The following is a 19,191-nucleotide window of genomic DNA, read 5'->3' as shown; positions in this document are numbered from 1 at the left end:
TTCTCAAGCAAGTTCCTGGCCTACCCCACAGTGTTTCCTCTATGCTGAAGGAAAGCACAACTCCACAGGTGATTAATCAGCCTCCCACTGTCAGTGTGCTCCATGCATGGAGCCCTGAGCCTCTGACTGGGCAGGGATGCAGCAGCTTAGAGGGAACATTGCTGCCCTGCCCCTGCATAGGCCGCAGGGGCCAGATACAGTGGTGAATAAGAGCCTGAAGGGAGTGGTGTTTTGTGTACTGCCTGGTCTTCAAACAGGCAGTTGCCATTGGCCAGAAATCAGCCAATGGGATTGTGCTGAGGGCAGAAGAGCATGTGCAGCACCATTCCTCCAGGCTCACAGCTGATAATGAGAAACAGCTGCAGCAACCACTTTGAGCCATGTTGGGATGTGGGGCAAGTAGACAGTCTGCGGGAGGCTCTCTGCTGTGTCCACAGGCTGGATCCAGCTCCCTCAGACTGTATTTTGCCCCTATCATGCAGCATTAGGTAAACATCATGCCACAATCACTGCCACCAACTTTAATTCACAACCCAGTTGCTACTATTGCAGGCCAGGCCAGGCCCATGTTCTCTAAACTGTTCACTTGTGCAGCTGCTTAGGAAAGATTCCAATGCCACCCTCCTCAGTGGATCCACCTCAGAGCCTGGATATTGGCTTCTATCCTTTGGACAACCCTACCTGGGTCTTCCTAGTCTGCCCAAATAGCAGTGGCAAGATCTAGTTGCAGAGGCTGTTCCAAGACTGCTCTAAGTTGCCGTGCTTAATCAACCCAAGTCAGGTCCTTTGTGTACATTCAGTTTTGCTATTTCTTCTATAGAGTTAAGTTAAAACTTACTGGCTGTGTCTACACTGGCTCGATCTCGCGCAAAAGTGGCCGCTCTTGCACAAAAACTTGCTGCCTGTCTTCAGTGGCCGCGTGTTCTTGCGCAAGTAAACTGACATTCTAATCAGGGCTTCTTGCACCAGAACTCTGACGCTCCCGCTCAGGAATAAGCCCTCTTGTGCAAGAGCTCTTCCAGAAGAGGTCAGTGCAAACAGGGAACATGAATTTCTTGCACAAGAAAGCCCTATGGTTAAAATGGCCATCAGAGCTTTCTTGCACAAGAGAGCATCTACACTGGCATGGATGCTTTTGTGCAAAAGCACATGCCAGTGTAGACACTCTTCTGGAAGAGTTTTTGCGTGAGAACGCGCCAGTGTAGATGTAGCCACCTTGTTTAATGGGCTTTTTTCTTTATCATAGAGAATTTAAAAATAGGAAAGTGTCAAAGTGAAAAAAATAAAGAAAGGCCCCGTACCTCACAAATTAATACCCTTTTTGAAGTTTATCAGGTTTCAGGATGCATGTCTAAGGTGGGACAATGGAGGTTACAGTTAAAGCTGTTTCTTTCAAAGCAACCAGCGAAGGGAATGTCAACAATTATTTTGTAAGAGGGAGTGACATACTAAAGCCTCTGATATTTCACTTTTAATGCAGCTGTTTGAGAGCATTAATCACCTATGGCTGGGTCTAGAGTTAAATTAGTTATGAAAGCTAACCTGAACAAATGCACCAAAATTGGTTTTCTATGAAGTGCCATTAATTGTTGTGTATCTTTTTTTGTTAATGCATTACTAAGTGGGCTGGATTGAGCTATGCCTTCCAAAGAGTTCAGGATCAACTGCAGCAGTGATTTTGCTCTATAAAGCATTTGTTGACCCTTTACAGGTATCAGTCACCATTCTAAAACACTTCAGTGTTTTACATGCATTGCTCCGCTATGCACTCAGAATAGCTCAATCTGGGAAATGGCACAAATCTACCTACAACATAGATAAGTAGTATGCATCAGTCTCAAACCACACACCCTGACTTGACACCAATATATACAGGTGTAAAGAGAACACTTATGTACATTCTTATTGGTGCCCTCCTCTAATTAGTGAGCTAGTTTCACACATTACTATTAATAAAAATGTAACCTTTTACAATTGATTTATAAAAGATATAAACATCTTCACATTTTAAAAGTTACTTAACAAAAAACATACTCTGTTCCACTATGGCTGAAACCAACTATTGTACTGAGTGATTAAAGCATGCTCAGCATAGATGATATAATAGTAGATTTTTCCTTTCAACAGTCCATTCTTGCTCATGTTTATCCTATTAGCAACACTTAATTTTCATAAAAAGAATGAGAGCTCAGCAACCAGTTGGTATTCAAGATAATACACCTATTCTACATGTGCATAATCAGACCAACATTTTCAGTATTTAGGGGCCAAATTAGTGCAAGGACCAGCTTTGGCAATGAGATATACTTTAACAGAGCTAAATACCTTTCAGCATTTCCGCCCACCAATGGCACAATACACAGTTGGAGAAAACGTCTCTCATATACAACTGAAGATTCAATTCCTTCATTCTGCTCTCCTGGGAGGTGGACACCTCATGGTCCGACATGAACCAGCTTCTTCAGGAGCTTGGCAATAATGTAGTCTGTAGCATCCAATGAAAACCCTTCACTCCTTACAGAATTAACTTCTCCTTTTAGTCTGTCCAGGTTAAGTCCATAACTAGATTAAGGCTAATTTAAAAAAACCCACCAAAACAAGTCTTTCCTTTGCGGAGTCTCTTGTCCTTTGTTAAGGCAAACATCACACATTAATAAGTTTTTCTTTCAAATTCACTGTCTCTAACGATGGCTGAATTTTCGTTGTGTCTTGTCGAGGTAATCCATAAAGGTAGATAGAAATACATACAAGGAGAGTACCAAGAGAAAAACTGACAGCTGGAAAGGAATAAAACAACATTTAAACGCTCAGCTCCAAATCAAAACAAAAATAAAATAAAACTTTCATGGGAGGGACATGTGAGTTGTCATCCTATTAATTTTTAGACAATCTTTTATTTTGACAGTGAAAACTGACCATCTACCAGCCCCAGCAAACTTCATAGCATTTCAGTAAGTCATATGGTGAATGTCAAAAGAGCAAGTCTGAAACAGGCACCCTGCAGTTCCATATTTTCTTCCTTAATGACTGCTGGGTAGAACTGGAATTGTCTTCTGTGGACAGTGTTAGTACCCTTTGCTTTTCCAAACTATACCGACTTTTGAGTACTATTACTAAACTGAGGTTCTCTCTCAGAAGTTAGATCAGCCATTCCAGAAAATTCCCTCCAGTGCATTTTCTAATATTTTGTCTAGTCTAGTTTTAAAAGTGACAGGCTTCCACCCTGAGGAATCCCCAGCCTCTCCCCTTCTCCATCTGTTCCTCCACCCACATGGCCTCAGCTCCCCTAGTACCTAGGCAACAACTCGCCACGTCACTAACCCCAATGCTCCAGATGGTACAGTTGTGAGCTCTAGTCAGGTGAGACAGCTGCAGCGGCTTGCTCCAATGCTCTGAGCAAAGCAGTCAGGGAACGGGGATTGGATTGGATTGGGGGGCAGAGAGTATGGAGACAGTCAGGGGGCAGATAGAAGGCAGGGGGCAGAGAACGGAGCATGGAGGGCAGACAGGGGGCATGAGGACAGAGGCCAGGCCAGGCTATTTGGGGAGGGTCAGCCTCCCTTACCTGACCCTCCATAAAATTTCTGACCCCGATGTGGCCCTCAGACCAAACAGTTTGCCCACCTCTGCTGTAAGATATTACAGCTTGCACTGTACCCAGCCTACTCAGGAGGATGAAATGAGGATATATGGTCACTTCAAACAGGAGCCAAAAGTAACTTACTGATCTGTAAACCGAACAGCATCACCGATGCAACAGTAGAAAGGATAATGGCTGCTGCTGCAGAAAACCCTTTCATAATGTTGTCTGTGTATTTAACAACCACCGATGTGTAGAGGCCACCAACACTGGCAAGCACTGGGAAGCAAAGAAGACATTCTTAGTATTAAAGTCTTGATGTTCCAGTAATGTGTTTAGGGCTGTAGAGGTGTATAGACTGTCAGTACCGTGATCTGATTTTGCTAACCTGTCATTTTAAAAACCACGCACAGCAAAACAGATTGTCTAGCTATCATCTAGCACAAAGACCATGACTTGACTTACTATGAATGTTCTACTCTTAAGGTTGTGCTGAAAAATAGTTGATTTTATAAAGAAATCTAAATGTTTCCTCTCCAAACTCATTCACTAATGGAGTCCTGGTCTTGGCTGAATGCAAATGTTTTAAATGTGTCGATTGGAAGCAATATGACAGGGCACTGCAACGGAAAGATACTTACAAATGACAAACGCGACACAATATGTGTAGCCATAGAAAAATCCTCTCTCAAGGACTTGAGCTCCTTCTGACATGTAAACACCAGCTAAAGTCACCACAATTCCAGACAAGTACATCTGAATGTTCCTGACCCACAAGGAAGTATCTGAACTCTTTAATACCTTCTCAAAATAGACACCTGAAAAGAGAGAATCAATAAAGGTGAATACAAATAAATAATAATAATAATAACCACACCTACAGATTCACAGATTTAAGCCCTGAAGGGATATCTAATTGACCACCTAGCACCATTACAGTTTGTCGATTATCAGTTTATTGAGGCTAGTAATTTGCTTGGCTAAAGAATATCTTCCACTAAGACATCCAGTCTGCATTAGATGACATCATAAGAGGGAGAATCCACCACTTCTCTTTGTTTCAACAGCTAATTGCCCTTAATGATATATAAAAAATATCATGTCCCATTTTTAATTTGAATTTTTCTGGCCTTAGCTTCAAGCCATGAGTTCTTATCCTACCTTTCTCTGCTTGATCTAAGAGCCCTTTAGTAACCACTATTGCCCCCAGTGAAGGTACTTACACACTGTAATCAAGTCACTTCAGTCTTCTTTTAGCTAAAGTAAACAGACTGAAGCACTTAAAGAGCTCACTATAGAACACTTTTTCCAGCACTTGAATAATTTTTGTGATTCTCTTCTGCACCCTCTCTGTTACTGAACATCCTTTTTAAAATGCAGACCCCAGAACTGTACACTTGTGCTGTATACAGAGGCAAAAATCACCTCACTATTCCCATTTGGAGTGGATACAGCTATCACACTGAGGCTATGTCTACACTGTGGTTTTTTTGCGGAAGAGGATATGCAAATAGCGTGCTCATTTGCATATCTTCCGATTCTTTTTGTGGAAGAGGTTTTGCCACTAAAAAGCCCCGTGTAGATGTGGCCATTTGTGGGGGAAAAAAACCTTTTTCCCAAAATCCTGTATACCTCGATTTTTGAGGAATAAGAGATTTTGTGAAAAAATGTTTTTTTCTGACAACTGGCCACTTCTACATGGGGCTTTTTAGCAGCAAAACCTCTTCTGCAAAAAGAATCAGATGATATGCAAATGAGCACACTATTTGCATATCCTCTTCCACCGAAAAAACGCAGTGTAGACATAGCCTGAGATCTCCACTAGGAGCCCTAAATCTTCAGCACCTTGCTTGCCAGCATACAGTGCCCTATTCTGCAGCACAGCCCCGGGTGGGGGTAAGGTAGTGGGGAGCACATCCTCAACCAGGGCTGGCACAGTGGGAAGAGCAGCCCCAGCCAGGGTTGGCATGGTGAAGGAGCGCAGTCCTGGCTGGGGCTGGAGTCAGCTGGGCGTGTAGCCGGGGCCACCGCTGTGCGGGAGAGGGGTGGCCCAGCCCCTGCCAGGGCTGGAGGCAGCGGGGCCGGCCCCTGTCCAGGGCTAGCACAGTGGGGGACGCAGCCCTGGTCAGGCCTAGCATGGTGTGGGGCTGGAAGCAGCAGCAGGAAGCACAGCCCCAGCTGCGACCAGAGCCTACAGCCAGGTAGGGAGCCTTGGCCTCCCCTCGTCCAGCAAACTCCATTGTTCGGGACCACTCAGGTCCCAAGGGTGCTGTACAAGGGAGGTCCAACCTGTACTGCATCATCCATGATATAAGTACATTATCTTACCTCTTTCCCAATACAGAACAGAAATATTTATTGAACACTTGTTCTTCTTCAGTAATCAGGCTTGCCACAAGTGTAGAGAGAAGAGCAGGGTGTCCCTTGTCTCCATAAACAATTTTAGTATCTTGCCTAGTAATGGGATATCCCACTGTTAAGATTTCTTTTACTCATATTACAATGGATAAAAATTATTATTGTCCTTACTGTACAACCATGGATTTTTCTATCTTTAGTTCCTCATATCAATTCTAATGCTTCTAACTTATCCTGACTGCTCTCTCTTTCCCTTTGCTATATGTTGTTTTTTATTCCTAGTTGCTATCTTCAGGTCACCACTGAACCAGAATGGGATGGGTAAATGAAGATAAATGGAAAGAGGATGACATGCAAATAACAAAAATTAGGAGCAAAAATTTCACCAGTGCAGACATTCAGCACTCCACCTGGAGTCAGTGGGAGATAGAAATGTTTAACTTCTCTGAAACAGGACAATGCTATTCTTTACTGGTAAAGAATATTATTAGTGTGTGAGACCAACAATTTTAAAAGTACAATCATAGCATGTATGATACATACAGTGGCTACAGAGCAGATTTATAACATTATTGCAGATATACAGTAAAACTCCAGTTGTCCGGCATCCAGTGGTCCAGCACTCCAGATAGTCCGGCATCAACTGAAACCCAGAAGTGCTCCGGCCAGCCAGACAATTGGAGCTGCTCCACGCCGCTTCCCCAAGTCCGCTGCTGCCACTGCTAAAACTGACCAGTGGCGGACTTGGGAAAGAGGCACAGAGCAGAGCAGCTGGGGTGCTGCCCAGTTGGTCCCTCAGTGCCACCTTACACCCCCCTGCTTGGCACCCGGCAGCACCCCCGCTGCTCTGCTCCGTGCCACTGCCGAAACTGATGAGCAACGGACTTGGGGAAGCTGCGGAGCAGAGCAGCAGGGCTGCTACCGGGTTGGTCCTGCAGCACCGCTCAGGTAAGGGGCGGCGCTGCGGGACCAACCCAGCAGCACCCCCAGTGCTCTGCCCCGCCGCTTCCCCAAGTCACCGCTGCTGCTTGCAGCCCCAGCTGGCCTGTCGCTGGCGGCTGCGCAGGGCTTCCCCCGCCTCCCTGCAAAATGGCAGAGGGTTCGCCCCACACTGTACTGTTCCCCGCTGACCTCTCCTCCCCCCAGACTCCTCACAGCCCCCCTTCCAGAGTACCTCCTGATACTCTGGCATATCTGATAATCCGGCACCCCCTGGGTCCCAAAGGAGCCAGATTATCGGAAGTTTACTGTACTCTGTAAGAGCAAAGCAAAAAAGAACAAAACTTCTGTGATTGGTGCAGTAGTAGTTAAAATGCACAATGGCCTCCTTGTTCTGTTTTCTGCCCACTGAGACATATTCATTACAGCCAGTTGAAAAACTATGTCTAAATCATTTTAATCACCTTCCCAATAAGTTGCATTCAGTGTCACCATGACCCATAAATGTTGCCATTTTGGAAGAATACAACTGTCTGAGGCTGCTTTCCAGACTAATGATGTAATGCTTAAGATTTAGTACAAAACTTCTGAATGCAGACAAAAAGCACAAATCAACTGGGCATTACTCCTGGGTACGATGGAGTGGACAGCACTCAGTAAAAGCTCTTCTTGATATAGGCTGGAATTATTAAAAGGTATTCTGTCAATTTACATTGAACAAAGCCATTTTTATAGGCCTGTTGGATTCCCAGCTGCTATTATCACAATAACAATACTCAAAGAAAGTTTTTTTTTCCCATCCTCATATGGCTAGGAGAGTCCAACTGGTTTTCAGGGGTGGACTTTGCTAGACAAGTGCAATGCACTCTACCTAGTCAGCCTAGGAACTGACGCTAATGCAAAAAATATCAGCTACCTTAGTAAGGGGCTATTGTCACTGGCAGTACATGACGCCAATGCAGTGGGACCTACAGTGACTGCATATTGGTTTCTGGGTAGAACTTAATATTGTTTAGAGCCCAAAATGATTTTAGATTTGCCTACATTTTTCCCTACACTTCATTGCAATAACTGTAGTTGGGGAGGTACTTCATGCTGGAGCCCTCTTTATGCAGAAAAGAAAGATCAACTCTGAACCTTGCCCACTCTAGTGCTATTTGGTTTGAAATTGCTGACCGTTAGAATAGGCTGCCAAAGCCAACCTATTTACCTAAGCTATGGGGTGGGAACAGCATGGCACAGTAATGGCTGGGGTAGGTACAGAACAGGATGCTGGTTGGGCTTCATTCATTGTGGTAGGTAACATTTTGGCTTCAGGCTGAGGAGCAGCTGCTGAATATGTGTTTTATTTTTAATTGTAACCCTTTGGAGAGGCTACTAGAACCCTAGTCTGACCCTTGGGTTCTGTATTACATAAATTGAGGCTGGTTTTGCTACAATCTTTTTTCAAAAAAAAAATGTTTTCTACAAATATATCAATAAGCACATTTGTTAATACACATGTGGCAACCAGAAGAGCCTCACAGGAAGTTTCATGTGAGAACTAGGAGTGATGTTTCTTGGTTAATGACCAATTATTCAACTAAATAAAAAAAACTAGCATGATTTGCACCAAATGAATCCTAAGTTTGCAGCCAGAAAAGCATTCCTCCTGAGCCCTGTAAACAAGTATTTTAATGATTACACAGTAGAAAACACAAATGCAATTATGCTTTAATGGCAGCTCACTTATTCCCAGGTCTCTGGCTCCTGCCAGGGTGAAAGGATAAAAGACAGCAAGAACGTCTCCTTGTCGGAAAGAATTCATTTTATAGAATTTTGTTTATATTTACTGCTTCTTCTCTTATCTATTATACCTGGTCCCTCTGCATCTCATTGACTTTCAACTGCTCCCCTGGCAGTGGGGAAGAGCTTATTCCGAAGGCTGAACCAGCACAAAAATTGAAATGAGCTTCACTCCACACGTGGAAAAATGTGCGTCTTCTGTCCTAAATCTTAATGAAGCTTTAACATCAACACAAACTTAGAAAAGTAGGTTTTTATTTAAAAAATTGATCTAAGCAAGTCATTTTCTAGTCTTCCTTCAATGTGACTGTAGATCTTTATATTTGAGGAAAGGCTGTTCCTTTCCCAGGTCCACCTCTCCTGTTTAAGCCAGCCTTGAAATCAAAAGCATGTTTGTAACTTCACTATATTTTGCAATTTAAGTATTGTGATCACAGAAAACAGAAGGAAACTATGTGCAGAAGAAGATGAGGTCCTCGCTTAACTCTAAAGCACTTTGTTAATCAACAGTCAAAAGAAGTAATAAGATATGTGGTATGTTTTAATTTTCCCTATGATGAAAGCTCAAAACAAACTGCATACAGAAATATGTTTTACCTGCAAATCCTGAACATAGGACAGCAACAGCTATAGCGCCAAACCCTAACCATGGATTCTGCTCCATCTGCAATATGAATCATAAAACAAAACAGGTCATAGATTAGTTTTAGTACTAAACTAATTTATAGTAATTATTTCCAGAAACTAGGCTATTGAATTTGCTTTGTCAAGTATATTTTCCTAATCTTAGATGTACTGAAACACACAAGTCAAATTACCAAGCAAAACCACCAACACTATCTCTCAGCTTTTCTGTCACATGAAGTTTCTCTATTTCCTTGTCTAATCTTGCAATAACTTTTTACACTCACAGCTCATCTCGAGATCTTAAAGTATCTTACAAAGAGCAACCCTTAACTCCCTTGTGAGGAAGCATTAATTGTAAGCAGAGTGTTGTTGTATTTCACTATACTAGAATCAATTATGGCCAGTCTTTTAGTTTCCATGCCTACAGGATGGCACGTAAGGAAGTGACCTTTTCAGAAGGGCTGAGCACCTACAATGATCATGGCAAAGTAAGGCACATCTACCTAACGTACGGATATAAGTCACTCACATACACAACTTGAAAGATGGTGGCGAAGTGGCTTGCCCAAAGTCACACAAGACAAGACAAATATAGTGCCCATTTATAAAAAGGGAAATAAGAACAACCCAGGAAACTACAGACCAGTTAGTTTAACTTCTGTGCCAGGGAAGCTAATGGAGCAACTAATGAAGGAAATAATCTGTAAACACTTGGAATGTGGCAAGGTGATAGGGAACAGCCAGCATGGATTTGTAAAGAACAAATCATGTCAAATCGATCTGATAGCTTTCTTTGATAGGATAACAAGTCTTGTGGATAAGGGAGAAGCAGTGGATGTGGTATACCTAGACTTTAGTAAGGCATTTGATACGGTCTCGCATAATATGCTTATCAATAAACTAGGTAAATACAACTTAGATGGGGCTACTATAAGGTGGTTGCATAACTGGCTGGATAACCATACTCAGAGAGTAGTTATTAATGGTTCACAATCCTGCTGGAAAGGTATAACAAATGGGGTTCCGCAGAGGTCTGTTTTGGGACCGGCTCTGTTCAATATCTTCATCAACGATTTAGATATTGGTATAGAAAGTACGCTTATTAAGTTTGCAGATGATACCAAGCTGAGAGGGGTTGCGACTAATCTGGAGGATAGGGTCATAATTCAAAATGACCTGGACAAATTGGAGAAATGATCTGAGGTAAATAGGATGAAGTTTAGTAAAGACAAATGCAAAGTGCTCCACTTAGGAAGGAACAATCAGTTTCATACATACAGAATGGGAAGCGACTGTCTGGGAAGGAGTATGGCAGAAAGGGTATGTCTACATTACCACCCTAGTTCGAACTAGGGTGGTAATGTAGGCAACCAGAGTTGCAAATGAAGCCCGGGATTTGAATTTCCCGGGCTTCATTTGCATATTGCCGGGTGCCGCCATTTTTAAATGTCCTCTAGTGCGGACTCCATGCCCCGCGGCTACACGCGGCACGGACTAGGTAGTTCGGATTAGGCTTCCTATTCCAAACTACCGTTACTCCTCGTTCCACGTGGAACTACCTACCTAGTCCGTGCCGAGTGTAGCCGCGGGGCACGGAGTCCACACTAGCGGACATTTAAAAATGGCGGCGCCCGGCAATATGCAAATGAAGCCCAGGAAATTCAAATCCCGGGCTTCATTTGCAACTCCGGTTGCCTACATTACCACCCTAGTTCGAACTAGGATGGTAGTGTAGACATACCCAAAGGGATCTAGGGCTTATAGTGGACCAGATGTTGAATATGAGTCAGCAGTGTGATGCTGTTGCAAAGAAAGCAAACATGATTCTGGGATGCATTAACAGGTGTGTTGTAAGCAAGACACGAGAAGTCATTCTTCCTCTCTACTCTGCGCTGGTTAGGCCTCAGTTGGAGTATTGTGTCCAGTTCTGGGCACCGCATTTCAAGAAAGATGTGGAGAAGTTGGAGAGGGTCCAGAGAAGAGCAACGACAATGATTAAAGGTCTAGAGAACATGACCTATGAGGGAAGACTGAAGGAATTGGGTTTGTTTAGTTTAGAAAAGAGAAGATTGAGGGGGGACATGATAGCAGTTTTCAGATATCTAAAAGGGTGTCATAAGGAGGAGGGAGAAAACGTGTTCATCTTGGCCTCTGAGGATAGAACAAGAAGCAATGGGCTTAAACTGCAGCAAGGGAGGTTTAGGTTGGACATTAGGAAAAAGTTCCTAACTGTCAGGGTAGTCAGACCCTGGAATAAATTGCCCAGGGAGGTTGTGGAATCTCCATCTCTGGAGATATTTAAAAGTAGGTTAGATAAATGTCTATCAGGGATGGTCTAGACAGTATTTGGTCCTGCCATGAGGCCAGGGGACTGGACTCGATGACCTCTCAAGGTCCCTTCCACTCCAAGTATTCTGTGATTCTGTGATGAGTGGAACTAAGAATGAAATACAGCTCTCCGGGAGCAGTATAGCCTAGTGAATAGACATCTGGATTGGAACTAAGGAGACTTGTGTTCTAGTCCCAGTTCTGCCATTGGCTTGCTCGGAGACTGGGCAAGCCACTTTGCCTCTACGTGCCTCGGTTTCCCAATCTATAAAAACCAGTCATTATTATTACTGGTTCCCAGTTCCTTACTCTAATTGCTACAGTACACAACACCAATTACTAAAAAAAGTGAATTGCTGAACTATTTTCTATGCTGTTGAATTTACTACAGTGGCAATTTATGCTACTTGTGGCAATCTCTTCTCTTCCCAAAAGGCTAGGATGTGGCAGGGTAACATCCCTGTCTGAATCAGCACAGCAGTGATCCCCAACTTTATTCTCGAATGCTCTCCAGTAGCTTTGTCTGTCCCCCACAGGTTGGGAGCCGATGCTGGGAACAAGGCCCCGGTTAGGGCCGGGGGCTAGGACTGGAGTGGGTCTGGGTTAGGGTCTTGTCTGGGACTGCAGCCAGCCAAGAGCCAGGATGAAGGCTGGGGGAAGCAGCTGGAAATGTAGCCGTGTTCAGGAGCCAAGGATGGAGCAGAACAGGGCTGGTTGGCCGCAATCCCCCCCCCCAAAAGTTCCTCCATGCTGCCCTACAGGTGTGTGCCCCACTCAACTTGAGGTAGATGATCAAGTTAACGCTTTATGCTGTGAAACAGCAGGGCTGAAAAAAGCGATGGATGCACAGTTGTGGAGCATCTGGCACTAGCATACATTATTTTAAGTCTCACACAGCCATCACTCCATGAGCGACATAGGTAGAGGAGAGGCTCAAAGCAGCCAGCTGTTTCAGACAAAGTATCCAGTGATCAGGCTTACCTGTACTTTTGTAGCCTGAGCAGGTTTCCACTGAACAAGTGTGACTCCACCACACAACATAAAGACAGAGAACCACTGCAATTTACTGAGAGAACGGTTTAACATTAGGACCGTACATAAGGCTGTACATGGGATCTTCAACTGATATGTCACCTAAAAAGGGGAAAATGGCAGATAGCATATGGTTACACGAATGCTATCACAACTGTAACAGAATACTGAACTCAACTACCCACTGACATCAGCATATAGTATTTCATATGAAGAGAGATTAATTCCCTGACTCATTCTGGGCTACATTTCACTTGCAGTTACAGCCATGTGAATCTGAAATTACTCTGATGCCTAGTGGATTTAATCTATTCGCACCAGTGTAACTGTTTAATTAATGCTCAGGCTGGATTGGATACAAAGATTTTAACTTTTATAAAAAATATTTTAGTTATTTACTGCAGGGAATTGTTTAAATGTGGGTTGACTGCTTGCAACTGTACTGCGTGCGGTCTCCCTATTAATTTCTGTTTTAATAAGTTATGTAAACATAAATATTGCATCTCTTCTTCATTCATATCAATCAGCTTGTGCACTGAAAAAGGCCAGGATCCTGTAGAAACAGTATATTTGTGTGTAATTTGAGTATTTTAACATATGCACAAAGAGGTAAGCTTAAATTTGGTATTTCTTGATTTTCAAGTACCTTACTTTACAACCTTTGCATTTTCTTTCTGTATTTTTACATAGAATATTAGTGATGTTTGTGTGTGTCTTATGGGTCAGAGCTACAGTTGATTATGAAGTGAATACAGTGAATTTTTACATATCAATATTGTAATTAGCAATCTACATGGTATGGTTGTAGAATACTGTATGTGAGGACTTTACCTCGTTATTTCAAAATATTTTAAGATTTAATTGTATAGGAAGTTAATTTTATTATGCAGTTTGCATAAGGGTTTATATATATATATATATATATATATATATATATATATATATATAAACACAAGTGGAATTACTTTAACTGTAAGAGAGGTTTGTGAGGGAAAGTTTACTTACAATAAGGTTTAATTTCAGTTCCTTCCACTATTAAATCTAAATACATAGTTTCAAAGATTAACGGTAACAAACAATTAGGATTCTGCTTTTCAACTTACACTACAAATAAATGATTCGCTTCTATACAGATTCAGTAACACCCTCAATACCATTGCATTTAAGCACCTTCCAGCAGTGTGTTAAGCAACATGATTAACATGATAAAAAACACTGAACAATTTTCAAAACTTGGTTCTAACCTTACACAAAAATATAGTGGCAAGGCTGCTTAAAAGGAACTTCTCCAAATTCATGCCTTGTTCATATGCACTGTAAATTACAAAGTGTATCACTTGAGGTGATGAGCTCCAGGTTTCACTTCTTACTTGCATTTAGTAACAGTGCAGTAATCAGCTTTTTAAAAGTGTGGCTAGACACAATGCCACAGAATGCCAATAAGAAATCAATGCTTACAAGAGACTTGGATTTTTTTCCATTACTAATGCAACCATCAACGGTCACAGAAATGTGTAAATCATGGTTCATATAAACCTACAAAGATTCCTGTCATTGCATTTTCTTACATCATGTACCAGCCCCCGCGTCCCATACACACACTTTATTTGAATACCTCCTAAAAACTAGGGATGTGAAAGTGTAACTGTGTACACGGTTAACCAATAAGCCTGGGCTCACTGGTTAACGTGCATGATTACACGCAGACTCCTGGTACGCACAGGGAGCTGGCTGCCCCCTCCCTCCTCGCTGCTGCATCGGGAAGCAGTCAGGAGCCAATGCACATGGGGAGACTGCTTAAAAGCTGTCTCCTCACATGCACCAGCTGGGGAGCTGTCGGCCCCCACATGCAAAATGTCAGCAGTTACAGAACTACTTAATTAAATGCATTTTAACATCCCTATTAAAAACTTGTCTTTTGTTCAAGACATTCACTCTTCGGGGGTGGGGGGGGAACCAGACTTCCTGGTGAAAGATAGCATCTCCTGCCTGTGGGCTTCCCGGTGCGTCATGTCTTTCAGCATCTATCCTGATATGTGTGTTTTAATGAGCACTTTTCGGTGCCTGAATAATAATAAATAAATAAAAGTCTAAGGTTTTACAAGGAATTAAAACAAACAAAAAAAACCCCTCAAAAACCTGAAAATGAGTAAAAACAGGAGTTCTGTGTTTTGGTCCCTAACCATAATAGTGCCAGTTACCTGATAGACGGCAGCATCCAAATTGCTAAGAGCCAAGAAAGCCATGTTGTTTTGGACTGCATACACCACAGATGGAACACTTAATTTTAGCAATTCCTTGGGGCTGCCTAATACATTTTCTCTTAAAGATGTCATCAGCCTACTCAGGCTTCCAGTTTCTCTGCAAAATCAAAAGGTTTAGCACAACTGATGACTCATTTACAGTGACATGCCTGAATAGTGTTCTTTGAAAGGACTTTAAAAACATGCTTTTAACAAACAGTTGGGATCTTCAATTAATTAAAAAACTTACACTGCAAATCAATTCACTTCCCAGCAAGTACAAACCATTAAGGGCTAGGAGCAGATTTTGGAAAGATAAAGGTCAGACAGAGTTTGAACAACATTAGTTGCTCGGCCCAGTGTTTAGAATGCTAAGTGCACACAGTGAGACAAACAGTTGCTCTTTATTACTACTAACATTGAGCTCATCTCAAATTTCTTTTGTGGGTTTCCAAATCTCCTGGAGTCTCTAGATGAAATTCAGGGTTGTTCCGGCTCTGATATCGCTTAAAAAGTAAATTAAGATAAACCCAATTAAGGACACTTCAGTTTTGAATAAATGTGTCCAAACAGGGGTTAGGGCTGTTTAACGACTTTGCTTTAAATTTCCATTTATATTAACTCAGATTAACCTTCCTGAGTGTCCCGATGTAGACGAACCCTTGGAGCTGGAGAGCACCTCTTCCCTCCTATACCTGTACTCTGCCACTCCAAATATTACGATAGGCAAGCAGTGTCCTAGGCAGAGCTGTGGGGTCAAGGCGCAGGAATAGATGCTACAGTTCAGCGCTTTGAAACAAGTTTATATTGTAGAACAAAATGTTACACGAGCATCTAATGTAATAGGAAATGTCTTGGTATTATTCCTCAAACAGCACATTGCTGGGCTCGGTATGATTCAGCCCAGGAAGAAGATTTCTGTTTTAAAAGAATGTAAACAGAGTAGAATTAAATGTAGAAGAAGTTTAACTGTTAGAATAAATGTGGAAAATGTACCACACAAAAGCCTGACCTTTTAATATGATGATATTCCACAACATATCATACATGTGTTTGTTGAAGTCAGGCTATTAAATGGGGGGGGGGGGGGAGGGAGGACAGAACGGCACCTGCCTTTGTTCAATTCTAATATTATTACAAAATAATGTACTTAAGCATGATGAGGTCCAAAAAATAGTAACTGCTTGGCTGGTAATTCAATGTTAAATTATAGCAGTAATATGATGAACCAAAATTAGACAGTGGTTGCATTTCAGCAAAGTTACTGATGTAAACGATTAAACACATCTCACTTAAAGGAGAAATCTTGTGTGAGTAGCATCCATTTCATTACAGAAGGAAAAAACACTGTTTTCTTCACAATTTAGGATAAAACTTAGTGCCCAAGCATGCATACACATACACACACACTCTCCACACACAAAATGGCCTCACTTACTAGGGATGTAAAACAATGTATAAAAATAGTAACTGTGTAACTGATCAAAATTCTGTCGGTTACATGAGTTACCTAGGCATGTAGCAGTAGGGAGGTAAGGGTACTAGAGGGTTCCTGACTGTTGGCCCTGTGGGCTCTGAGCTGCTGGCCTCATGCTCTCTAGCAGAGTTTAAATGCTAATAGGAACCAATAAGCATCAGCTTATAGGTTAACCAGTTAAAACTCTTACATCCCTATCACAAACCAGGATTTTGTGTTAAAATGGGAGCCCCAACATACTTCTTATAGCTGACTATACTGTCTTTTGTAGTTTGAAGACAGTTGAGTGTTCTTTAGTTGATGTGCCAATTTAGTTCCATTTCACTGCACAGATATTTTCTAGTTTACATGGAGTCAGAGGCTGAAATAATTACACTTTATACTCAGAAAAAAATAAATTCAACTGAAATACTTGGTAAGTATAATGAACCAACTATTGAAATGTAATTAACAACTCAACAAGACACATGTCAAAGTAGACGAACCCTTGGAGCTGGAGAGCATTTTGTTAGGTTTCCCTTTTCCTCCATCTGTTCCACCCAGATTGTATTTAAGAGTTGGGACTTCTTAATCTTCATCTGAGGTGCTCAAGAAATGTTTTATGATTGAGGGTAGAGTGACATGGCAGCGGGGGCCTGGTGCTTAAACAGAGTTCTCTTGCACTTCTGGTATTTTGCATGGAATTTCAGCAAAGAAAAATAAATGATCTCTCTTAAATACCACTCCTACTGTGGTTTTCAGAACAGGAGCAATTGTTTTGATTATACACACTCATTATTTAACTATATTTTTATATTACAGCTTCATATATGCAACCTTCTGTAAGACCTCTTATTTGTATGTGACAGAAGAAAATAAAATACTCTGAATTAGACATTTAATTTAAAGTTAAATTGGACACTATGGGTACACCAAGAAAGATTTAAAAATTAAAAGTTAAAGAAGCTTCATCCATCACTTGCTATACTGGTACAAGGAGTACAAAGATCTTAATCACACACATTGCAAAACCACAGCACATAAGAGAAAGAAAACAAAGTGTTTTGGCTCTAATTCAACATCTTTGATGTTTCTGTAAATTAACCTGGAAATATGTTCTGTTTTCCCCGCACAGGACTGGATATACATAATAGAAAGATATACATAATAATCAAACTTATAATAGGTATTCATTTGTTCAAAAAGCGTAAACCCAAATAAAACTAGAGTACAAAATCAGTTTGGCTTCTCTGCTCCCAACTCTAAGACATTATAAATCATGTGGGAATCTGAACAAATTATTAATTCAGAGTTTAATGGCTAGGAGCACGCCAAGTTCATTTTATTTTCATAATTGTAGCCAAAGTAAATAATTATACAGTTTAAAACTATAATAAGTCTCAATTTGAAAAGGAAGTCATTTGTCATTTATTCAAAGCTTAAAGTAGCGTATCAGACTTGAATATACAATGCCAAACATGTAAACATAGTAGAGAACCACAGCAAATGTATTTAATTATATCAATTCTATATTGGAACAGAACTCTGGTTTACCTTATTTGGTGCCCTGTCCTTTTTACAGTGATAATCACTGGCTGCTTCAGACAAAGGCACAAAATGCACACTTGGGAGCTAATTGCTTCCTAAATCCACTAGGAATGTTCGAGTATCACCGAATAACCGTTTAAGATAAGCTGATGCTTCTTGGTTAATGGTCTCGGTTACAGTCAGCCAGCTGCATGCTCTGCTCCCCAGGAGGAGGCTTTGCTGCCGCAGCGAAGCCACCTTCCCGGGAGCCGGGCTGACAGTATATAAGCTTTATACTGCAGAGCCCGTAGTGTGGGTAACAATATAACCTCTGTTATCTTCCGACAGTTACACGGTTATCCTAACATCCCTAACACAATTTTTAACATCCCTAGAATCCACTGAGTGCTCAGTTTATACAGTGAAGCATCAGCATTAATAAACATTATACATTTTAATCAAGCATACTACTGCAGATATTACACATTAATTTTAAAAAATAATCTTTTGCTAGACTTTTCAAATTAACAAAAATGCAAATGTAAGCAAACAGCCCAGTTATTTTGAGATAACCGAGTTTATATACCATCTGAATTTCTTTTGCATACTAAAAAGATTGCAAAGATATGAGGGTTGTGGTGGATAAACAACTAACGTGTCTTCAGTGTGACACAGTGGCCAAAAGAACTAATGGGATCCTGGGATGCATTAACGGGAATCTCAAGATGGAGTAGACAGGTTACTTTATCTCTGTATTTTGCACTAGTGCCACTATATCTGATTCAGGTGACCACATTTCAACATAATATTGATAAATTGGAGAAGGTTTAGAGTAGGGATGTAACAGTATAGTCAGTTAACCGATCAGCATACGCTTATAGGTTAATGGTATTAAGATGACCAGACGTCCTCCTTTGAGGAGGCTTGTCTCCTATTGGGCTTGTCTCCCCAATAATTATGTCCTCCTTTTGAAAAAAATTGTCCTTCTTGTCCTACTTTGCCAAAAAAATATATCCCGCTGTTTTTTAAAGTATCATTACACTGCAATTGAACCCCTGTTAAAAGGCTTAATATACAGTAAAAGTACACTTAGAGGGTATATATGAAACATTGTTTATTTTGAGCCATTTTAATTTAATGTCAATGTGATTTTTTAGTTGACATTGACACAAATACTAATTTTGGCTGTATAAATCGCAAAGGCGATAAAAATGTTCATAAGAAAGTGATGCATTTACTTGGGAAAACGATTATTGGAATCGGCTGCAATTCCCATATTGCATCTAATACCATCAATATAGCATCAAGCTTAATGT

The 19,191-nt window shown here is 41.3% G+C and overlaps 1 protein-coding gene across 1 annotated transcript in view; it reads right to left on the bottom strand.

The window, feature by feature from the left end:
• Positions 1-1,961: 1,961 nt before the first annotated feature.
• Positions 1,962-19,191, bottom strand: part of SLC35A1 (solute carrier family 35 member A1) — a 28,835-nt gene continuing 11,605 nt past the window's right edge. Inside the window, exons 3-8 of the mRNA XM_075923862.1 lie at positions 14,851-15,010; positions 12,599-12,751; positions 9,260-9,326; positions 4,222-4,398; positions 3,725-3,859; positions 1,962-2,777 (exon numbers count right to left, since the gene is read on the bottom strand). Coding sequence (XP_075779977.1) covers positions 2,644-2,777; positions 3,725-3,859; positions 4,222-4,398; positions 9,260-9,326; positions 12,599-12,751; positions 14,851-15,010 — 826 coding nt within the window. The 3' untranslated portion in view covers positions 1,962-2,643. The remainder of the gene's footprint in view (positions 2,778-3,724; positions 3,860-4,221; positions 4,399-9,259; positions 9,327-12,598; positions 12,752-14,850; positions 15,011-19,191) is intronic.

This window comes from Pelodiscus sinensis, chromosome 3, assembly GCF_049634645.1.
Source record: "Pelodiscus sinensis isolate JC-2024 chromosome 3, ASM4963464v1, whole genome shotgun sequence".
NCBI classification, from domain to species: domain Eukaryota; kingdom Metazoa; phylum Chordata; order Testudines; family Trionychidae; genus Pelodiscus; species Pelodiscus sinensis.
This window is presented reverse-complemented; position numbering and strand designations above follow the sequence as displayed.